This window comes from Vulpes vulpes, chromosome 11 (assembly GCF_048418805.1).
Source record: "Vulpes vulpes isolate BD-2025 chromosome 11, VulVul3, whole genome shotgun sequence".
NCBI classification, from domain to species: domain Eukaryota; kingdom Metazoa; phylum Chordata; class Mammalia; order Carnivora; family Canidae; genus Vulpes; species Vulpes vulpes.
In genome coordinates, this window is record NC_132790.1 from 12,870,486 (window position 1) to 12,892,556 (window position 22,071).

The 22,071-nt window shown below is 40.7% G+C and overlaps 1 protein-coding gene across 2 annotated transcripts in view; it reads right to left on the reverse strand.

Annotated features, from left to right (window-relative positions):
- Nucleotides 1–22,071, reverse strand: part of SPON1 (spondin 1) — a 252,810-nt gene that overhangs the window by 167,119 nt on the left and 63,620 nt on the right. For both annotated transcript variants that reach the window (XR_011995091.1, XM_072725596.1), the window contains exon 3: nt 11,450–11,583. Coding sequence is in view for 1 of the 2 variants with exons in the window: in XM_072725596.1 (XP_072581697.1) it covers nt 11,450–11,583 (134 nt within the window). In the remaining variant the exon portion in view is untranslated. The remainder of the gene's footprint in view (nt 1–11,449; nt 11,584–22,071) is intronic.

Here is a 22,071-nt window from a genome sequence, read left to right on the forward strand (position 1 = left end):
GTGGGAGACCCTGGCTGCCATTCCCAGGGCTGTTTGCTCTTGCTGGTTTCCTGATTCCATGGCCACAAGACAAGACTCGGGCCTGCGGTCTTCATCTGCGGTTGGGGCCCAGTCACCCATCGCTCACCACTCCCCAATATTTTCTGCACTCTTGAAGGCTTTTCTGGGTAGCTGGGACTTTGTTCAGAGTCTGAGTGTAATTATCACAAAACAGCCTCTGACCTCAGGGGAAAGAAAGAAAAGAAAGGACCTTGGACCACGTAGGAGATGATAGCTAACCACTCCTGCACCGAAAACTGCAATTAGAGCGAGTCTGAGGTCATCGTTCATCATGCCGATTTAGGTTTTGAAAGGAAACCAAACGACGAATATAATGATTATTTCTGTTTCTGCTTCCCTCTCTTTTTCTCCTAAAAAATTGGCAATAGCACTAAAGTCAAATTAAACATCTGTTTGAAAAATAAGCTGGAATGCTGATGACAGCTGCCCTGGACTTACAAATGCACCACAGCTGTCAAACTCTAAATTAACAAGATTTTCATTTATGAATAGCATACAACTAAGATATAATGGAGCTTTTTCTCCTATTTCCCTCACTTCCAGGGGCTGTTCAATGTGAAATCTTAGGGAGATGCCCAAAGAAAAATGGAGCTGAAATGGGCCTGTAATAATCAGTCACGGAAGGAGTGGGGGACAGTCTTTCTTCTTATGTAATCTCATTTCTTCACTGTCTTTATGTTGAGGGTTGTCTGTGGCAAGTAGGCTTGCAGGGAGGCTAACACACTGGGGACAAGTCTCTGATTAGTAGTTGAAAGTGAATGCGGATGGAGCTGTGGGCCTCTGTGGAGGAACGTCTCCTATGGCATTGAAGGGCGCCTGGGTGGCTCAGTGGTTGAGCATCTGCCTTTGGCTCAGGGCGTGATCCCGGAGTCCCGGGATCGAGTCCCATATCAGGATCCTTGTATGGAGTCCTGTTTCTCCCTCTGCCTATGTCTCTGCCTCTCTGTGTGTCTCTCATGAATAAATAAATAAAATCTTAAAAAAAAAAAAAGACTCTTGCTTTATCATTCAGCATCACCTGCATCTCTGGAGGGCTTCAGCCCCCCTTCCAGCCGCAGTCACGAATGCCCAGGTACATATGGCTTTGTTATGCTGCATTCCCATGCTGGGTGCAAATGATCTAATCATTTTGGTGACGGTAAAAGACGCTAACCTGTTTCACACTTACTTCATGACCCCGAAAGACCAAGTAGACGTGGAACCAATTCTTGGTCCTTCTCTTTGTCCTTGAGTCATCACTGTCCTTCTCTGGGATGGGGCAACACATCGATTGTGTGTACTTCTTGGTTTAAAAAAATTTAGAGATTCAATATATGCAGGTGTGATACCATCAGGTACTTTTGGAGTATTGCCCAAACATTCCTAGTTTTACCCTTTATTTCATATCAAAAATGCCACAGGGATAAACAATAAATAAATAAATAAATAAATAAATAAATAAATAAATAAATGGAATATTACTCAGATGTATAAAGGAATGAGTACCAATACTTGCTGCAGTGTGGATCAACCTGAGGAACACTATGCTTAATGAAAAAAGCCAGATGCGAAAGGCCACTTAGCATAGGATCCCATTTATCTGAAAGATCAGTAGGCAAATCCACAGAGACAGAATGCAGATTGGTGGTCGCCAGGGCTGTGGGCAGGAGAGAGGGGAGAAACTGTTTAATGGGTGAGGGGTTTTACTCCGGAGCAATGGAAATGTTTCGGGACTAGACAGAGGTGGTCCTGGTGCAACACTGAATGTACTAAACGCGACTGGACTGATGCCTTTAAAATGGGCCATTTCACGTTACGTGAATTTTACCTTAACTTTTAAAAAATGTCCACGAGGTCAAAACATCATGTGTTGATCCCACCATGACCAGCGCAGGGAACGTATTGGCAGCTCCTGCTCCACCAGCGGGGAGGACTGGAAGTGGTCTCGCTGCACGGCCCGGGCCCTGGTGCCCAATGGGCGGGCTGTGTGCTGTCGCCCCAGCCCTTGCCATGCTGGCGTGGGCTAAGAGCAGGGCTTCCGTGTTCCATCTGAGCTTTGGGCTACTGCCGTGCGGGAGCTCCCTTGCAGCCTGCACTTCCTATTTAATGCTTGCCAGTGTCTCCTCCTGGGGGCTGGATCCTGCACCTGGGACTCCAGCTGCCGAATGAAACTGCTGCCATTGGCCTGCTCTCCTGGAACTGTGCCACTGCTGGCCCTGCAGGAGCTCCTGGCATCTGGATTCGACCAATTAGATGGTAGGTCTCGGGGCATCTAAATCTTCCTAAACCAAGCACATGTTGCCCTTTAAGCCATGGGCAGCTGAGCGCTGTCCCAGAACCAGCCACTTCAACAAGCTCAGGGTTTCCCAGCTCCTTTTTTTTGTCCTCTCCTTGCTTCCTCCCTTGGTTGGCAGTGCTGACATCCTGGCCGGCCACGTGGGAGAGCCACCTGGTCTTAGAACCAAGATGCTGTGGTTTTTCTCAATACCTAATGACAGAAAAATCGTGGGGGAAGCTGCATCCCAGATCCTCCTAACACTCCCAGCTTCCTCTAAATCATACACAGGCATCTCATTGGGCTTCCCCTGTTTCTTCCTTCTAAGATAAAAAGGTTTGGTGAGGTCTATAAAGTTGCAAAGTATTATGAAGGTTCGCGAATTCCTCCTCATACCCATCGTCTCTTCCCACCAATAAGCCTTTCTCTTGCCAGGTGCAGGGATTGTTTCCATTTTACCAATGGCAATTAGTTTCCTCCCTTGGGAAATAACATCATTCCACCCCCTACCACACACACCCCCAACAGAGAGTCCCCAACCAACTGAGGCAGAAGGCGAAGGGGAGGTGGAGGTCGGTCAAGCTCAGTCATGGTACTTCAGTGGTGTTTAGTTAGTAACAAAGGCTTTGGTGTCAGGTGGATATGGGTTTAAGACCCAGCTTCATCACCTTGCTGCTTTATTACCCTGAATAGAAACTCTCTAAACCTTGGTTTTCTCATCAACTATCATCTCTATTTTCTCTGTAGGGAATACCCTCCCTACAGAGAAAATAGAGATGACTCTAGAGGCTTTTATGGGAATTAAGTGAGATAAGGCATGTGGTATAACTAGCACAGTGTTTGTTGAGGCACATGAGCCACTGACATGGTCAGGCACATTACTGATGCATCAGGCACCTCTATACCCCTGGCTCTACATATCCTCCCAAGCCAACTCTGACCTCAACCACTAGGACAGCAGTGACCAGCTCTACCCTACTGTGATTGCATGACGCACACTTCATCTGCATGGTGCTCTCTTGCTTCCTATCCCCAGACTTCGCTGATCCACAGCATGGGTTCAGAATCTGATGAATGCTCAAATGTGTGTAACTCGGAAGTACACAGGGAGTTAATGCTTGTGAGGCCAACCCCGATCAATGGAGGAGGAGCCAATGGATAATGGCTTCCCCTCTATACTTAGGTACACTGTTCTGAGACCTGTGTCATAAGGTCTTTCAAAAGGTCCCGGTGGGGATCAAACACCAGTTGCCTACAGTGATAGCCAAGTTAACACTTTGAACCATGCCTTCCTTACCGCCACCCCCCCCCCCCCCCCCCCCCGCCTTGAGGTCACTTTCCAAATAAACCACTTGAACACAACCCTTTGTCTCAGCTGGGCTTTTCTGTGGACCTGGAATAGGAGTCAGCAGTTACTAAGTTTGTAGCACTGGGGTATGTGTGAGAACAGGGGTCAGTACACACTTTCTGTAAAGTGCCAGAGAAAAAATATTTTACTGTTGCAGCCTCTCAATTCTGTTACTATAGCATGAAAGCAGCCCTCAACAATATATACATGAGTGAAGGTGGCTGTATTCCAAAAATTTTTATTCACAAAATCAGGCAGTGGGCTGGATTTGGCCTCCCAGCTGTGATTTGCCAAGTCCTGCACTAGGGCCAGGAAGAGGGATAAAATTGATCCTCTCCATGGGGCTCAGTCTCAGACCTAGACATGGGACTGGAAAGAACAAGTCGTGAAGGGCCTTGGACACCATGCTAACTTTACTTTTTGGCAATGGGTGACACTGAATAAGTTCTCAGATCTTGTAGCAGCTGCAGCTAGGAATAGGTTATGAAGTTTGGCAAGAAATGTGTTGCTTCTTTTTAACATTTATGTATAACCCAGTCCTGCCACAGGGCCACCTCTTTTGTCCTCTGGGAGTGATACTTTTCATTACCAAACTTCCCACTGTGGATTGTAATCAACAGGGCAAAGCTCCCTTATCTGATACCCCCCAGGCCAAGTATATTTCAGAATTCAGAATATTTTTGGACTTCCGAAAGTCAATATTTAGTCAATATAGTGTAAATCCCATATATTTTGTAGTATTCCTATTAGGGTCTGGGGCAGCATCCAGCACGCTAATATTTACACTAAAAGACTATAAACAACTTCAAGTCAGTTCAGAGCAGGTTCAGGCCCTAAATGAGTTAAAAAAAAAATCTTTTGGATTTTAGAGCTTTCTGGATTTTCAAATTGCAGATGAAAGATCACGAACCTGATTGGTTTCATGCGTGTTTCACTCCTAGACTGTGACATCCTCAAAGACAGCCTCTGAGTCCTCAGTGCCTACACACAGGAGGCGCTCAATAAATGTCACCAAGATAATGAGCAGACAGGAATGGCTGAAGGACAGGGTTTGTGGAGGCATTCAGGGCAAGAAGAGGTGGATCAGAGACTCTGGGAAAGGACATGGGGAGACTTAAATGCTCTGATTAAAATTCCTGACTTTATCTTGAAGGAGATGGAAAGCCCTGTTCAGCTTTGTTGGGTAAGTGGTGTGACTCAGCTGTGTAAGAGGATAGCAAGTCTTATCCCAGACGAAGGAGCAGAGGGTAAGGAACCAGGGTGAGCAAGTAGCTGGTTCTTGTAATACTGTGGCAAGCAGTGTCTGTGAATGAGGCAATGAATACAAAGCAAGTGGTAGCCAGAAGAGACTAGATCTGGCAACTAATGGTGTCAGGGGAGAGAGAGAGGTCCGAGTTGAATCTGACCTAGTGGCACCCATCTGCGATGGTAGAGTACAGATCACAGACCCTGGAGCCGAGCTCTTCTGTTTAAATCTCAGCTCTGTCACATAGCCCACGACCCTGGGCAAGTTACTTACTCTATCCTGTGCCTCAGTGTCCCCTGTAGTATCTCTGTCAGGGAATGGCTATGACGATGACATCAATATTTCTAATATGCCTAGAATAGGGCTTGGCTCATGGCTGTTAATGCTTTGCCTGTATCCTTTTTTTTTTTTTTTTTAAGATTTTATTTATTTATTCATGAGAAAGAGAGAGAGAGAAAGGCGGAAACACAGGCAGAGGGAGAAGCAGGCTCCATGCAGGGAGCCTGATGTGGGACTCGATCCCAGGTCTCCAGGATCAGGCCCTGGGCTGAAGGCGGCGCTAAACCGCTGAGCCACCCGGGCTGCCCTGCTTTACCTGTATCCTGTACCCAACCACAGTTTCATATGGTTGAACTCCCAAAGGGTTCACCGAATGACTATCTCCTCAGAAGCAGGAGGACCCATATCTCAGACGCTTCCAGAAGGTTATAAATGCATGCCAGAAATCCAGTAATAAATGTATATGCTAAAGGTAATAAATGTATGAAAAGAGAAGATCACTTCAGGGGACAACATTTTTGTCAGGTTTAAGGAGACGAGATTTCCCTCTGGTGGGATCTGTACACATTCATTCTATTCACAGGGGCTTTTTCTTTCAATCAGTTGCTACTTTGCTATGATGTTTGCAGCATTTTTCAGCATGCCAGGGCAACTTTAAGTGCTGGGTCATTCAACTGTAGGGAGAAGGCTATAAGGAGGTCTGCCTGGAAAGCCTGTAATTTAGAACTGTTCAAATCTTTGCATCCAAATGGAAAATGGAAATGGTGTCAGGTTTGTGCCAAAAGGAAAGTCGTAATTGCTATGTGCTTCCCTTCCTGCCCTCCTGGGCAAAGGAACACGACTAACCAAGCAGGCTTCAGAGCTGTCATCTACAGACATTTAGCAGACTCTGCAGCTTAGTCTACTAGGAATATTAACCAAACACCGCGACACAAATGCTCCCTTTTGCAAGCGAGGGTTCTGCAAAAAAGTCGGCATCTCCCCTTTCATCTGCCCTGAGCTTTGCTGCCAGATTTAAGTGTCCTTACTAACTTTTTAATGAACTTTCTTCCCAGCATGTCAGTCCACTGTTTAACAACCACTAATGGCTCCCTCGGTCCTCCTGAATCAAATTCAATCTCTTCATCTTGACACTGGAAGGCCTCCATGACTTAGCAATGGATTTTGGCCCCCAAAGGCCTTCTAATTCATGGAGTCTGTCTCCTGGGGCTGCCATGATTTTTCTTAACCTCCAAACCTCACTTCAGTTTCACTAAGTCCTCCCCTTCACCCAGAATAACCTCGTTCTTCTGTCCATTTATCCAAACCCTACTATAGCCTTCAAGATGTAAACCAACTTTCCGAGAAACTTTGGTGATTCCATTATTCCATTCCTCACTCTTCTCCTTTCTGACTAGCCACGTTTAATTTGTCCCCAGTTCATACTTGTCTTGGGCTTTCTAACCTTTGCATATATATTTTTATTTCTACCACAACCACACTGAAAATATCTTGGGAATCAGGATCATTGTTTAATACCCTAAGTCTTTCCCATGCTGGTAAACTCTGGGCACATGTCAGGTACACGTGGAATCCTGGTTGTCCAGTTTCCCAAATGCTGCCTTCTACACGAGAAAAAGGAAACTTTCTTAGCTAGATAAAGAGTCCTTCTTGGGGTGCATGGGTGGCTCAAATTCTTGATTTTGGCTCAGGTCATGATCTCAGGGCTGTGGGATAGGGTCCTGTGTCTGGCCCCATACTGGTCATGGAGCCTGCTTAAGATTCTCTCCTTCTGCCCCACACCACTCGCTTACCCTCACTCTTTAGGAAAAAAAAAAAAAGTCCTTCTCAACTTGATTAAAGCACCAATTTGAAACCTGTACTTCATATTACACTTAAAAAGTAAAATATCAAAAAAAAATTTTTTTAAAGTAAAATATCATAGAATCCCCATTAAAATCAGAAACAAGCATGAACCCCATTTAATAGTCATCTCGAGGTGACAGTAAACTAAATATGAAAAGGAAACACAAGGTATACTTATACATAATTTCCCAAAAGAATGAAAGAACAAGCCATTAGTACTATCAAGAGAGTTCAACAGTGTCCAGATTCAAACTCAGAGTACAAGAATCAGTGGCTTTCCTAAGCAAAAGCAATCAATGATTGGAAAGTATAATAGGGGAAAAAAGGGAGCCCATTCACAAAAGCACTAAAACTATAAAATATCTATGAGGAAAAAGCCACATAAGAATGTGCAATCTCAATGAAGAAATATCACAGTATTTCACTGAAGGATATAAAGATCTGAATAAATAGGGCATATTCCATATTTCTTACTGGGGAAGCATATTGTAGGGATGCTGACATTTCCCACACTAAACTATTAATTCGATGCAAGTCTATTCAAAATCCCAATATAAGTTTTATTGAACTACGACAAACTTATTCTATGATTCGTGTGGAACTATGAATCTGCCTGAATGGCTGTGAACATTTTGAACTAGAAGATTAATGAGCGAGGACTTGCTATCAAAACATAAAATAAAATTATGCTATAAAATGGTGTGGGTTTTGTGCAGGAATAGATAAAAAGACAGCAGAGCAGAACGGACCTGTGTAAAGATTTTATATTTGATGAAGTAGCATTTCAAACAATTGGGGAAAAGACAAACTATTCAATAAATGGATGTGGGACAACTAACTAGCCATTTTGAGAAATAGACATAGGTTTCGATTTCCTATGTGTGCTGGATATCTTTGGTTTGCTCCTCCAGATACCTTCTCAAAAAAAAAAAAAAAAGCAAAAAAAAAAAAAAAGAAAGGAAGAACATGGGGCTTTGGAGTTAAATGGACATGTGACTCAAGAAACTTGCCTAATTTCCCTAGGACCTCATCTGCAAAATGGGGGTAGTTTCTTATGAAGATTAAATCTGATAAAACCTGCTAGATGTGCTGCTGAGTTACTGGTTACTGAGATAGTATTGGTTGACTTTTCTCTCTCCGTTTGGCCCATGAGAATCTTGAGGGCCAAGAACATATGTCAGTTGTCTATATATCCTGGATGCCTGTGCAAATAGAAGCTCAGTTACATTTGTTGAAAGAACCAGTGAGTGAACAAGCCACACTTGTTCACTGTTAATGGATAAACATATGTTCACATATGTTCATTGTTAACGGGTAAACAAGAGATGCCTTTCTGGCTTCTGCCAGGAAGATCAAACATTTCTGGTTTGTGAGAACAATAAGCCAAAGAAAACCAGAGATCCGAGCCAGAAGGATAAGGATTTTCAGAGCAGGGAGACTCATCACATAAATCTAAGGTTTTCCAACTTTCTTCTTCAGAGCTCCAGGCTCTGCGGAGTGACCGGGCAGCCAGGGTCAAGAGTGTGGGTACCAGAAAGCTACCTGGGAACCTAGTTCCTAGGCCGAGACACAGAAAACACCAATGGACAACAGGCAGGCCACATATGGCCACAATGATAGAGCTCTGAACCCCAAACTCTGCAGCAACTGGCCTGGGAACCCAAACCACAACCCCTGTAATGTCAGTCTGGAGCATTTAGGATTTGTCAATAACCACTAGCTCCTCTAATTTTTGCTCCCACTGCCTCCTCTATTTCCAACTCAGGACCAATAAGAGAAAGCCAAACGAATTATATAAGATGTTCCACTTTTAGTTAGCCTCCTTCCAGCTTCCCCACACTAATACTACCTTCTAATCAGAACATACCTATAGTCTGCCCTTTCTTCCCGAAAAAGCTTTCCCGCTTCTCTGCTAGTCTTGGAGTCCCTGCCAAATGCTAGCGATGGCAGCTGACTCCCTTGCTATATAGTGAGCACTCGATTAATAGCCCTGGTTTGTTCTTGTTTCAGCGGCCTTTATTTCCACAGGCCTTCTCCCATATTTCAGCTAGATTCATGTTATATGCTGGGGTTTATATGTAAGGTTTCAAATTTTTAAAGTTCTACTGCTAATCCTTTTTTTAAAAATTAGATTTATTTTTTATTGGTGTTCAATTTGCCAACATACAGAATAACACCCAGTGCTCATCCCATCAAGTGCCCACCTCAGTGTCAGTCACCCAGTCACCCCCACCCCCCGCCCACCTCCCCTTCCACCACCTCTAGTTTGTTTCCCAGACTTAGGAGTCTTTCATGTTCTGTCTCCCTTTCTGATATTTCCCACTTAATTTTTTCTCCTTTCCCCTTTATTCCCTTTCACTATTTTTTATATTCTCCAAATGAATGAGACCATATAATGTTTGTCCTTCTCCGATTGACTTACTTCACTCAGCATAATACCCTCCAGTTCCATCCACTCGAAGCAAATGGTGGGTATTTGTCGTTTCTAATGGCTGAGGAATATCCCATTGTATACATAAACCACATCTTCTTTATCCATTTTTTAAACAAAATTCACTAGTACAGATTGATGTCAGGAGACAAACTACTCAAGGAATCAAGTAAGCAGGCTCAGCTTGCATCAAACTAAGAAACAAGTGATGTATAGACAGTAGCAGGAAAGGGAGGCCAGACAAAGACAGGGCTGGGCCTGAATAATGGACAGAGGCTTCCAGAGACTTCTGTGGGCTATTTTTCTATAAGCCAGGCACAGCTGAATCCAGGGACTGGACTGCCTGGTTGGAATGCCGCCTTACTAGCCCCTCCTCAGAGGTGGGCTGGAGTTAACCACAGTTCTAAGATTGTCGAAATGTCCACCTGCTGGAGATGCAAACAAATGAACCAAATATATATATTTATATATAAATTATTTTATATATATTTATATATAAATAAATATATATATATATTATATATAAATCAGGCCCTAGGGGACTCACATAAGAGGAAGATGCTTCGGAAGGTCCCAGCCCCTTACCTCCATGGGAAAATGGCTTCTTGGATTCTGGGATTGGAGCCTTGTCCATCTACCTATGACAGTTTGCCTGTCTGAAATCCTAAAATTCCCAGTATCGCTCAATACGGTCTTTAAATCTTTTAAAAATAGGTTATGGCTTGTACTTCCCAAACTGGTGAATGTTAATAATATATGTCACAGGAAAAAAGAAGTCAAATAAGGTTGGGGAATGCTGGTAAAACCAAGTTAAACAGCTTTCATTTTAGTAGGACTTTGCAAAACTAAATCTGCTAATATATGTGGGGAATCTGCAAGAAGGGGATACAGTCTACAGCATTTTCCAAACTTAGAAATTGGTTTCCTGCCCACCTATTTACATCTCCCTGAACATCATCCTATGGCAAACCACTTGGAGACGTGGGATTGAGATAATGCTACCTTCCATAGAAAAAATATTACTTGGTTAACACCTCTTTAAAAAAAAAGATTTTATTATTTATTTGAGAGGGAAAGAGTGTGCAAGTGAGCACAAGTAGGGGGAGGGGCAGATGGAAAGGGAGAGGCAGAGAATCTCAAGTAGACTCTGTGCTGAGAGCAGAGCCCAACACAAGGCTTGATCTCATGACCCCAAGATCATGACCTAAGCTGAAACCAAGAGTCAGACACTTAAACAGCTGAGCCACCCAGGTGCCCCAAGTTAACACCTCTTATGATTGCATTGTAACTTAACAAAGGAAGGATCAGGAGACCAGCTAGGAAGGTTGTAAGAGGGCAGTTTTGATGACAGGGAGGAAGAAAATAAGATCATAATGCAGGGCCAGAGCCTAAGAAGGTTACAGTTGGGTCTCAGGTCAGCCTAGCGCAATTTAAGGATAGTGATATTAATTTCCAGATGGAGGAAGTCAAAGATGATCCTTACCTGATTTGTAATCTTTCTCAACCAGCCCTAGAATCAATATCTCTAGAATATACAGCATGGCCAGGAGAATCACTGAATTCAATAAAAATGGAGATTTGGGTAAATGGTTCTTTTTATAGCATTTCATCAGTGATGACCGTTGACTCCATTTCAGAATTAAGATAACTAAGGGTGGGGATCTCTGGGTGGCGCAGCGGTTTAGCGCCTGCCTTTGGCCCAGGGCGCGATCCTGGAGACCTGGGATCGAGTCCCACCTCGGGCTCCCGGTGCATGGAGCCTGCTTCTCCCTCTGCCTATGTCTCTGCCTCTCTCTCTCTCTCTCTGTGTGACTATCATAAATAAATAAAAATTAAAAAAAAAAAAGATAACTAAGGGTGGAGAGATGATGCAACTCATCTGATGCCCCAATAAAGCCACTTTTCTTCTTGCAACCACACCATGCGGTCTTTGCTAGACCACCAGGAAGGAGAGTGAAGTGTTACAAGGATCCCTTGTTTACTTACTTGAGAATCACACAGCCTGTTCCTGCGGGTGGCGCTATCCAGAACACCTGGATCCGTGTCCTCCTCCGTGGGGTGCTTTCAGTGACCGCGACGGGACAGTTACTCATAAACTGTGTTTCTTCTTCATCTATGATCTGGGGAAAATAAATAAATTAAAATGCAATGTCACTTTGGGAAAGGCTCTTCAGTTTCCGAGTTGACACTTCCTTAATTTTATTTTTAAACCTGTCATTTTGTGTTAGCAGCTCTATATCCCCAGACACCAGAATAGTGCCTGGCATAGAGTCCCAGTCAATGCTTGTTGAATTAACATGAGGGCAAGGATTTGGCACGTGTTCTCTGCTCTTTGGGACCAGGATCTTGTGTCAGCACTTTGAGGAATAGGCCACTAGGTGATGATCTTGCTTATTTCCCTACCATAACTGTGTCCCACTTCAGGGAAAGAGAAAGAGGAGAAGGAGGAAGAGGAGGGGGAGGGGAATAATCCAAAGCCAGCACTTTCTACATAGCTAAAATTTGTAATTCAACTATGGTTTTATAACTTCAAATCAAAATGCTAAAAGAAAAAAAAAACCCCTTTGGAGGAAGTACACCGAAGTACATAAATTCTATCCCAGCGTCATGGCACTATTTACTTGGCAGTCTCTACTTCGCTAGTTTGTGCATTGTGTCAGTGTTCTCCCAAGTTGGCCATCAAGGTTTCCTTGGACACTGCAAAAAAAAAAAAAAAAAAAAAAAAAAAAAAAAACAACTCGTGGCCATTCCCATTCCCATTCCCCAGGACTGTTTCAGCACTTCTCTGCTTGCTTCCGGGTATGCTGTCAGAACTTGCCTATCCCTCTTGTACTATTACAGACTGTTAGACCTGGAAGGATCTCTTGGGGGGAAATCATCTAAATCCAGTCTGTCTTAAGTGCCAACTCCAACTGATCGGTCGTAGCTATGTCATGAGTAGTGCTAATAACAATAATAAATAATACTTACTGAGTGCGTAGCATGTACTAGGCACTAAGCTAAGTGCTTTATCTGTGTTACTCATTTAATCCTCAAATACAATTTAATAAGATGACAATATCCATATTGTATTTATTTTACTTTTAAAAATTCATATTCCTTTTAGGACAGCAGGTAGAAAAATGAAGTCACTCAGAAATGCTTTGGGCTCATCATACATTTTTATCGCCGGACAAAGCAAAAGCAATCTCGTATTATATTTTTTTTATCTCTACATTCTTTACCCTTCTCCCACATATATATGCCCTTCTGAGTGTGTGTATAAACATAAGTTTATAAAGTTTATAATGTATATATGTATATATAACATATGTGTATATATTATATACATTATGCACGTGTATGTGTATATATGATATACATTATGTGTGTCTATATACACACGCACATATATATGTAACTTAAAGTTACATAGAATTGTTTTTTCTTTTAATGTTTCTTTCGCTTAATCTTATGCTTTTAAGACACAGGTTTTCCCCACTATCTGAATGTAGAGCATACCTATGAAATCTTTTATAAGCTAAAATGGCAAAAGCTGAAGAAGCAATTACTGTTAATTTATATGGAAAATTTTTGAGTGTTCCCAGACCCCAAAAATAACCTCCTCAGGCTTTTCTGATACCTTAAGACACATCCTGCTAACAGATGCACAAAGTAAATCAAGATAAAACACAGATGCTCACAGACACAGTTCAAAGCGATATGGGGCTTGATGCGGAGATGCTGAGTGTAGTTTCTGGGGAAGGAGCTTGGTCACGCCGCTCTGGCTGCTCAGGCGTGCACTGCCTCTAGACAGCTCACTGCGACACAAATGCTGAGTGCTATTTTCACTTACTGCCTTTTTCATAAAAGTGAAAATCCTCTTTGGATTTCTTTTCGTTGGTGAAAACAGGCACTAGTGTAGGTCTTCCATAAACGCAGAGCGGCATAACGTGAGCTTTCAAAAAGTGAGGATACCTGTATCCAAGTTATTACATGTGAATGTAATTCATTGCTTCTGCCTGCTGCCTAGTATTCCACAGCAAGCATAGACCACATTTTACTTATCCATTCTCCCAGTGAGGCAGTCAGCTGACTTCCAGATCTTTACCTCCACAAACATTGCTGCAATGAAGCTCTTCATGCTGTGCTACTTGCAAACCCGCATGAGAGTTTTTCAGCAATATAAACCATTTAGTGGAACTGTTGAGTTGTTTGCTTGTGAATATAATCGTATTAATTTCACTAAGTACTGGGACACCTGGGTGGCTCAGCACGTGATCCCAGAGTCCTGGGATCAAGTCCCACGTTGGGCTTCCTGCGTGGAGCCTGCTTTTCCCTCTGCCTACGTCTCTGCCTCTCTTTCTTGGTGTCTCTCATGAATAAATAAATAAAATCTTTAAAAAATTTTCAATAAGTACTGCCAGATTGTTGAGCAGAATGGCTATACCATTCACTCTATTTTCCATGCAGAAGTGTTCTCATTTCCCCATATCCTTGCCAGCACTTATGAGAATTGGACTTTCTAATTGTTTCCAATCTGATGGATGTAAAGTGGTATCTTAATTTAATACAAATTTGGGCAACTCTTCATAAATTTATCAGGTTTTTCCTTCTGTGAATTGCCTACTCAGAATCTTTGCCAATGGATCTTTTGTTATAATTGCTTATTAGTTTCAGGAAGTTTTCTGTTGATTCTTTCAGATTCTCTCATGTAGAAAATCATGTCATCTGAGAAAAGAGTTTTATTTTTTTCCTTCCCAATCAGTATTTCCTTTTCCTACCTTTTATTTCCTTTCCTATCTTTTTCTTGCTGATTTATAGTACTTTTTAGATATGAATCCCTAATCACTTACAAATATCTTTCTATCACCCAGAGGTTCATCTTATTTTTAGCATTCTTTGTTTAACAGAAATAATTTTCATCTAGTCAAATTCACCAATTTCTCTCCTATGGCTTGCACTTTTGTGGTCTTGCCTTAAAAAACAGATGACAAAAGATATTTTCTAGTGTTTTTTTTTCCCATTAGCTTTATAACTTTACCTTTCACATTTAGGTCTTCAATCCATTTAGTTTATTTTTTAATATAAGAGAGCAGGACTCCAACTCCATTTTTTCCACATTGTGAGCTATTTAAAAATAATTAATGAACTTACTTTCTTAAGAGTAGTTCAGGTTTATGGCAAAATTGAGCAGAAAGTACCGAGTTCCCACAGACTCCCTGTCTCTACACATGAACAACCTTCTCTATTATCAACATCCAGCACCAGAGTGGTACATTTGTTACAACTGATGAACCTACACTGACACATCATCATCACACAAAGTCCAGAGTTTACATGAGGGTTCACTCCTGGTGCTGTTAATTCTATCAGTTTTGACAAATGTATAATTGAATGCATTCATCACAGAAGTTTTATAGTATTGTACTGAATAGTTTCACTGCCTTAAAAATCCTTGGTGCTCTGCCTATTCATCCTTCCCTCCCTCCAACCCCTAGTAACCAGTAATCTTTTGTTATAATTGCTTATTAGTTTCAGGAAGTTTTCTGTTGATTCTTTCAGATTCTCTTATGTCATGTCATCTGAGATGAGAGTTTTATTTTTTCCTTCCCAATCTATATACCTTTTATTTCCTTTTCTTGTCTTATTGCATTATTAGGTATAGGTTTTGTTTGCAGATGTTCTTTATCAAGTTGAGACATTCCTCTCTACTCCTAGTTTGCTGAGGGTTTTTATCATGTGGGTGCTGGGTTTTGTCAAATGCTCTTTCCACATCTATAGATAATGATCACATTTTTCTTATTTAATCTGTTGATGGATTATGTTAACTGATTTTCAAATGTTGAACCAGCCCTGCATTAGCTGGGATAAATTCCACCACTTGGGTTATAGTTTTTATTTTTTTTATACGTTGTTGGATTTGGTTACTGACATTTTGTTGAATAATTTTAAGTCTATATTCATGAGAAATAGGAGTCTGCAGTTTTCTTTCTTTCTTTCTTTCTTTCTTTCTTTCTTTCTTCTTTTTTTTTTTTTTTTTTTTTTTTGCAAAGTCTTGGCCAGGTTTTGGTGTTAGGGTAACACAGGCATCATAAAATGAGTTAGAACGTAGCGTGTTGGTATAATTTCTTCATTAAATGTTTGGTATAATTCACCAGTGAACCCATCTGGGTCTGATGCTTTCTGTTTTGGGAAATTATTAATTATTGATTCAATTCTTTATAACAGATATAGGCCTATTCAGACTGTCTATTTCTTCTTGTGTAAGTATTGACAGATTTTATCTTTCAAGGAATTGGTTTGTTTCATGTAGGTTATCAAGTCTATGGGCATATAGTTGTTCATAATAGCCCTTTATTATTCCTTTTTTTTTTAAGAGTTTATTTATTTACTCATGAGAGACACACAGAGAGAGAGAGAGAGAGGCAGAGACACAGGCAGAGGGAGAAGCAAGCTCCATGCAGAGAGGCCCTCATGGGACTCGATCCAGAGTCTCCAGGATCACACCCTGGGCCAAAGGCAGGCACTAAATCGCTAAGCCACCAGGGATGCTCCCCTTTATTATTCCTCTAGAGTCCATGGATCTGCAGTAATGTTCCTTCTTTCATTTCTGATATCAGTGATTTTCGTCTTTTCTCTTTCTTTTTTTTAGTGTGTCTAGGCCTTACCAATTTCTTTGATCTTTTCGAAGAGCCAATCATTTGAGTCTGTTAGCTTTCTCTATTGATTTTTAATTTCACTCATTTCTGATCCCATTTTCATTACTTCTTTTCCTCTACTTACTTTGGATATAATTTTTTCTTTTTCTAAGGAGTAATCTAGATCTTTTTCTTTTCTAAGATACATATTTGACGCTATATTTTCCCTTAAGCATTGCTTTTGTTGCATTCCGCAAACTTTGATAAGTTATATTTTAATTTTCATTTAGTTTAAAATATTTTAAAAATTCTTTTGAAATTTCTTCCTTGACCCATGTGTTAGTTAAAAATGTGTGGTTTATGGGGATTTTCCACCTATCTTCTGTTACTGATTTCTAGTTTAATTTCATTGTAGTCTAAGAGCAAACACTGTATGATTTCTGTTCTTTTAAATTGGCTAAGGCATGTTTTATAGCCCAGAATGTGGTATATCTTGGTAAATGTTTCATGTGAGCATGAGAAGAATGTGTAACCTGCTATTGTTAGATGAAGTAATGTATAGATGTCAGTTATATTCATTTTATAGATAGTGCTATTGAGTTCAGTTATGTCCTTATTGATTCTGACTGGTGGATCTGTCCATTTCTAATAGTGGGGTGTTGAATTTTCCAACTAGGATAGTGGATTCATCTATTTCTCCTTATAGTTCTATCAGTTTTCACTTCACATACTTTGATGCTCTGTTGTAAGGTGCAAATACATTGAGGATTACTATGTCTTCTTAGAGTACTGACCCCCTTATCACTATGTAATACTCCTCTTATTTTTGGTAACATTCCTTGCTCTGAAGTCTGCTTTGTAGATATTAATATAGCTGCTCTTGCTTTCTTATGATCAGTGTTAGCGCTGTGTATCTCGCTCTATCATTCTGCTTTTAATTATATGTGTCTTTATATTTAAAGTGTGTTTCTTGTGGACAACATACCAGGGTCTTGTTTTTGATTCACTCTGACAATCTTTTAGTTGGTATATTTAGACTATTGATATTTAAGGTGATTATTAATGTAGTTGGATTAATACTTGTTCTTGTTTTCTATTTGTTTACCTTTTTGTTTTTATTTTTGTCTTTCTCGTTTCTATCATTTTTGTCTTTGATTGAACATTTTTATGATTCTATTTTTTCTCTTTTCTTAGCAAATAAATTATACTTCTTTTCTTATTTGCTTTTTTTTAGTGGTTGTCTTAGAATTCATAGTATACATTTACAACCAGCTCAAGCCTATTTTCAAATAATACTATACTGATTTACAGACATGCAGTTACCTTATAATAACCAAATATTCCTAGTTCCTTCCTCCTCTCCTCTGCATGGTTGTTGTCACTTATTTTACTTATACATAAGCATGTATATATAGACATAAACATACATAATTGAATGAATTGTTACTGTTATTATTTTGAACATACTATTACCTTTAGATCAATTAAGTATAAGAAAAATAAATTTTTTTATTATTCTTTCACTTATTTTTTCTTTGATGCTCTTCTTTATGAAGATCCAAGTTTCTGACTTATATTATTTTTCTTCTCTATAAAGAACTTTAAAAACATTTCTTGCAAGACAGATCTACTGGCAACAAATTCCTTCAGTTTTGACTTGTCTGATAAATTCTTTATTTTTCCTTCACACTTGAAGAAAATTTTATAGGATACATAATTCTCAGTGTTTTGTTTCTCTCAATACATTAAATATTTCAGTTTACTCTCTTCTTGTTTGCATGGTTTCTGAGGATAAATTGAATATAATTCTTATCTTTGTTCCTATATAGGTAAGGTCTTTTTCTCTACCTCTAGCTTCTTTCGAGATTTTTTCTTTACCTTTGATTTTCTTTCTTTTTACCCCCAAGATATTTATTTATTTTGTATATATTTTTAATTGGAGTTTGATTTGCCAACATATAGTATAACCCCCAGTACTCATCCCATCAAGTGCCTCCCTCAGTGCCTGTCACCCAGTCATCCCAACCCCCTGCCCACCTCCCCTTCCACCACCCCTTGTTCGTTTCCCAGCATTAGGAGTCTCTCATGGTCTGTCACCCTTTCTGATATTTCCCACTCATTTTCTCTCCTTTCCCCCTTTAATCCCTTTTACTATTTTTTATATTCCCCGAATGAATGAAACCATATGTTTGTCCTCCTCTGATTGACTTACTTCACTCAGCATAATACCCTCCAGTTCCATCCACATTGAAGCAAATGGTGGGTATTTGTCGTTTCTAATGGCTGAGGAATATTCCATTGTATACATAGACCACATCTTCTTTATCCATTCATTTTTCAATGGACACGAGGCTCCTTCCACAGTTTGGCTATTGTGGACATTGCTGCTATAAACATCGGGGTGCAGGTGTCCTGCCGTTTGACTGCATCTGTATCTTTGGGGTAAATCCCCACTAGCGCAATTGCTGGCTTGTAGGGCAGATCTATTTTTAACTCTTTGAGGAACCTCTACAGTTTTCCAGAGTGGCTGTTCTGGTTTGCATTCTCACCAACAGTGCAAGGGGGTTCCCCTTTCTCCACATCATCTCCAACATTTGTTGTTTCCTGCCTTGTTAATTTTCACCATTCTCACTGGTGTGAGGTGGGATCTCATTGTGGTTTTGATTTGTATTTCCCTGACAACAAGTGATGCGGAGCATTTTCTCGTGCGCTTCTTGGCCATGTGTATGTCTTCTTTGGTGAAATTTCTGTTCATGTCTTTTGCCCATTTCATGATTGGATTTTTTGTTTCTTTGCTGTTGAGTTTAGTAAGTTCTTTATAGATCTCAGATACTAGTCCTTTATCTGATATGTCATTTACAAATATCTTCTCCCATTCTGTAGGTTGTCTTTTAGTTTTGTTGACGGTTTCTTTGCTGTGCAGGAGCTTTTTATCTTGATTAAGTCCCAATAATTCATTTTTGCTTTTGTTTCCCTTGCCTTCATAGATGTATCTTGCAAGAAGTTGCTGTGGCCAAGTTCAAAAAGGGTGTTGCCTGTGTTCTCCTGTAGGATATTTATTTATTTATTTATTTATTTATTCATGAGAGACACACAGAGAGAGACTGGCAGAGATACAGGCAGAGGGAGAAGCAGGCTCCGTGCAGGGAGCCTGATGCGGGACTCGATCCGATCTCCAGGATCACACCCTGGGCCAAAGGCGGCGCTAAACCACTGAGCCACCCAGGCTGCCCTCTCCGATAGGATTTTGATATTTTCTTGTCTCACATTTACCTTTGATTTTCGTTAGCTTAAAGATGATATGGTTAGGTACAGTCTTTTGGATATTTATCCTTGGCATTCCTGAGCTTCCTGTATCTATGGTTTGGTGTTTGATATCAATTTGGGGGAAATTCTCAGTCACTATTGTTTCAAATATTTCTTCTGTTCCTTTCTCTTTTTCTTCTCCTGGTATTCACACTATGCATATATTACATCTTTTATAGTCTCACAGTCCTTGGATTCTCTCTTCTGTATTTTTTTCTAGTCTTTTCCCTCTTTGCTTTTTCAGTTTTAGAGGTTTCTGCTGATATTTCCTCAAGCTTACAGATTCCTTAGCTGTGTCCAGTCTACTAATAAGTTCATCAAAGACATTCTTCATTTCTAGCATTTCTTTTTGTTTTCTTCCTCCTTAGGATTTCCATCTCTCTTCTTACATTGCCCAACTGTTCTTGCATGCTGTCTACTTTATCCATTAGATCCTTTAGCATATTGATCATTGTTGATTTAAATTCCCAGTCTGATAATTTCGACATCTCTGCCATATCTTCTTCTTATGCTTTCACTGTTTTTCCAAATTGTGTTTTTTTGCCTTTTTGCATGCCTTTTAACTTTTTGTTGAAAGGTATCCCTGATGTTCTGGGTAGAAGGAATTAAAATAAATAGGCCTTTAGCAATGTGGTGGTAATGTGTTGGGGAGAGGAAATATTCTTTAGTCCTATGATTATGTCTCAGTCTTTTGGTTAGTGACTTGTACTCCTGGACTGTGAAGCTCACTTAGGCTTCTCAGCCACCCCTCCAACCACTCCCCTTTTGCCTTAGATGGGACTGGATGGCTGAAGTGTCTGGAGTTGTGCATTTTCCTTCTACCACTTGGAAGGCTAGAGGGACCTGGCATTGAGTTTCTCTTCCCCCAAATAGGTTAGGCTCTAATAAAATCTCAGCAGGTTAGGCTCTGGTAAAATGGTTTCTCCTGAGGGCAGGCCCTGTTAAGAATAGAACACTTTGGTGTATTCAAAGATGGTTTCTCCTTTCCTCCCCTTGCCAGAAGCACAAAGAAGGTTTTCTCTGATATTCACTTTGAGAATCTGATAGAGTTCCTGGAAGTAAAATTCACAGAAGTTTTGTACCCCATCCTTACCCCAGTGATTGGGTGCCTCTGGAGTTTTTAATTCTCGGAATTGTCCACACTGAGCCTCTAGCAATCTAACAATTATGCTGTTTTCCCATGCAGCATGTGGAGATTTCTGCTCTGGTAGATTGTGATCCTCTGTATCCTCCTGTCACCCCGGTATGGGGGCAGTGGTTTGCCCTGTGAACTCAGTCCTCTGATGAACCTAAGAGCTGTTGATGTTTCAGTTTGCTTAGCTTTTGACTTGCTATCAGAATGCAGTATTGACTTCCAAGCTTCTTACATGTGGGATGGGACACCAGAAGTCCACACTGTGAGTTATTTTTATGCTACTTAATCCATCTTTCCCTCACTTTTTTGGTGATGCTACCTCTGTCATATATAGAACAACAACACAATTTATTGTCCAAACAAGGATGAAAAAGCTGTTATTAATCATTGTTCTGGGATAACAGGTAAACCTGAGGCTTTTCCAGGCAAATGAGGCATACATTCAATCTAATCATATATCAGGTTCCCAAACGCTCATGTTGTTTCTGGGCTTTCTATTCCAGTCTCCTGCCCACCCCTTGCCTATGGCACTATAATATAGTTTAACATCTAGAAGGGCAAGTCCCCTTTCCTTGCTCTTCTTTACCAACATTATGTTATCTATTTGTAGGTCTTTATTTTTAAATATGTAGTAGACAAACTCTAAAAACTCCCTTACCTCTCTGTCATTTCACCTTCCTGATGTGATGAAATCCCAACCTTACATAAACTGCTCACCCCAGGATAAGGTCAGTTGTCTTCTATATTAACTGACTCCTAGCCTTGCGCCTGCCCTGCTACACTGCTGTGTAGATCTGATAAAACCTCACAGGTTAGACTCTGGTAAAATACTTCCTATTTATTTTACTTTCCCATTCTTGACAATGATGTTTTCAAATCTTCTCCACTCTTCTCAAACCTCCAACTTTTATGTCTCCTCTTATTGTTCTACCTTGTGTCTTACTTTACTGAAAAAACCCAGAAGTCATGAGATGTAGAGTCCCTCATTTTCTCATTTGCATCCGCCCTGTCCTCCTTCTTGCTGTTAAATAGAGGAGGCTTACTTTTCTTACATTTCTGCTTGGTTCTCATCACTTCTTTCTGACTCTAAGAATTACTTTTCTCCCTTCCACATTCAGTTTTGGCTCTAGTGGAATCATTCCCATTAGCCTGTTAACCATATTTGAGTCCCTCCCATTTAAAAATTAAGCAATCCTCAGTTATGCCTTCATCCGTCCCCAGTTACAGTGTTCTCTCACTCCTCTCCATCACGATCAAATTACTTGAAGGACTTGGCTATGCTTATTGTCTTCACTCTACCTCCTACTCATTCTCAGCTCAATCCCAGGAGTTTGGGGAACACTGTGGTACTCCGACAGCTCTAGCTGAGCCCACCAGTGCCTTCTGCAATGCTTAATCCAGTAAATCCTCTGTAGTCTTTCTTCTTAAAGCACTGTCTCCCTGCGTGGCTTTTGTGCCATAGCTCTTTGTCCTCCTCCACGGCTCTACTTACTTATCTACTCTTTCTCCACTTTCATTGGCTGCTCATCCTCCTCTACTGGCCTTTG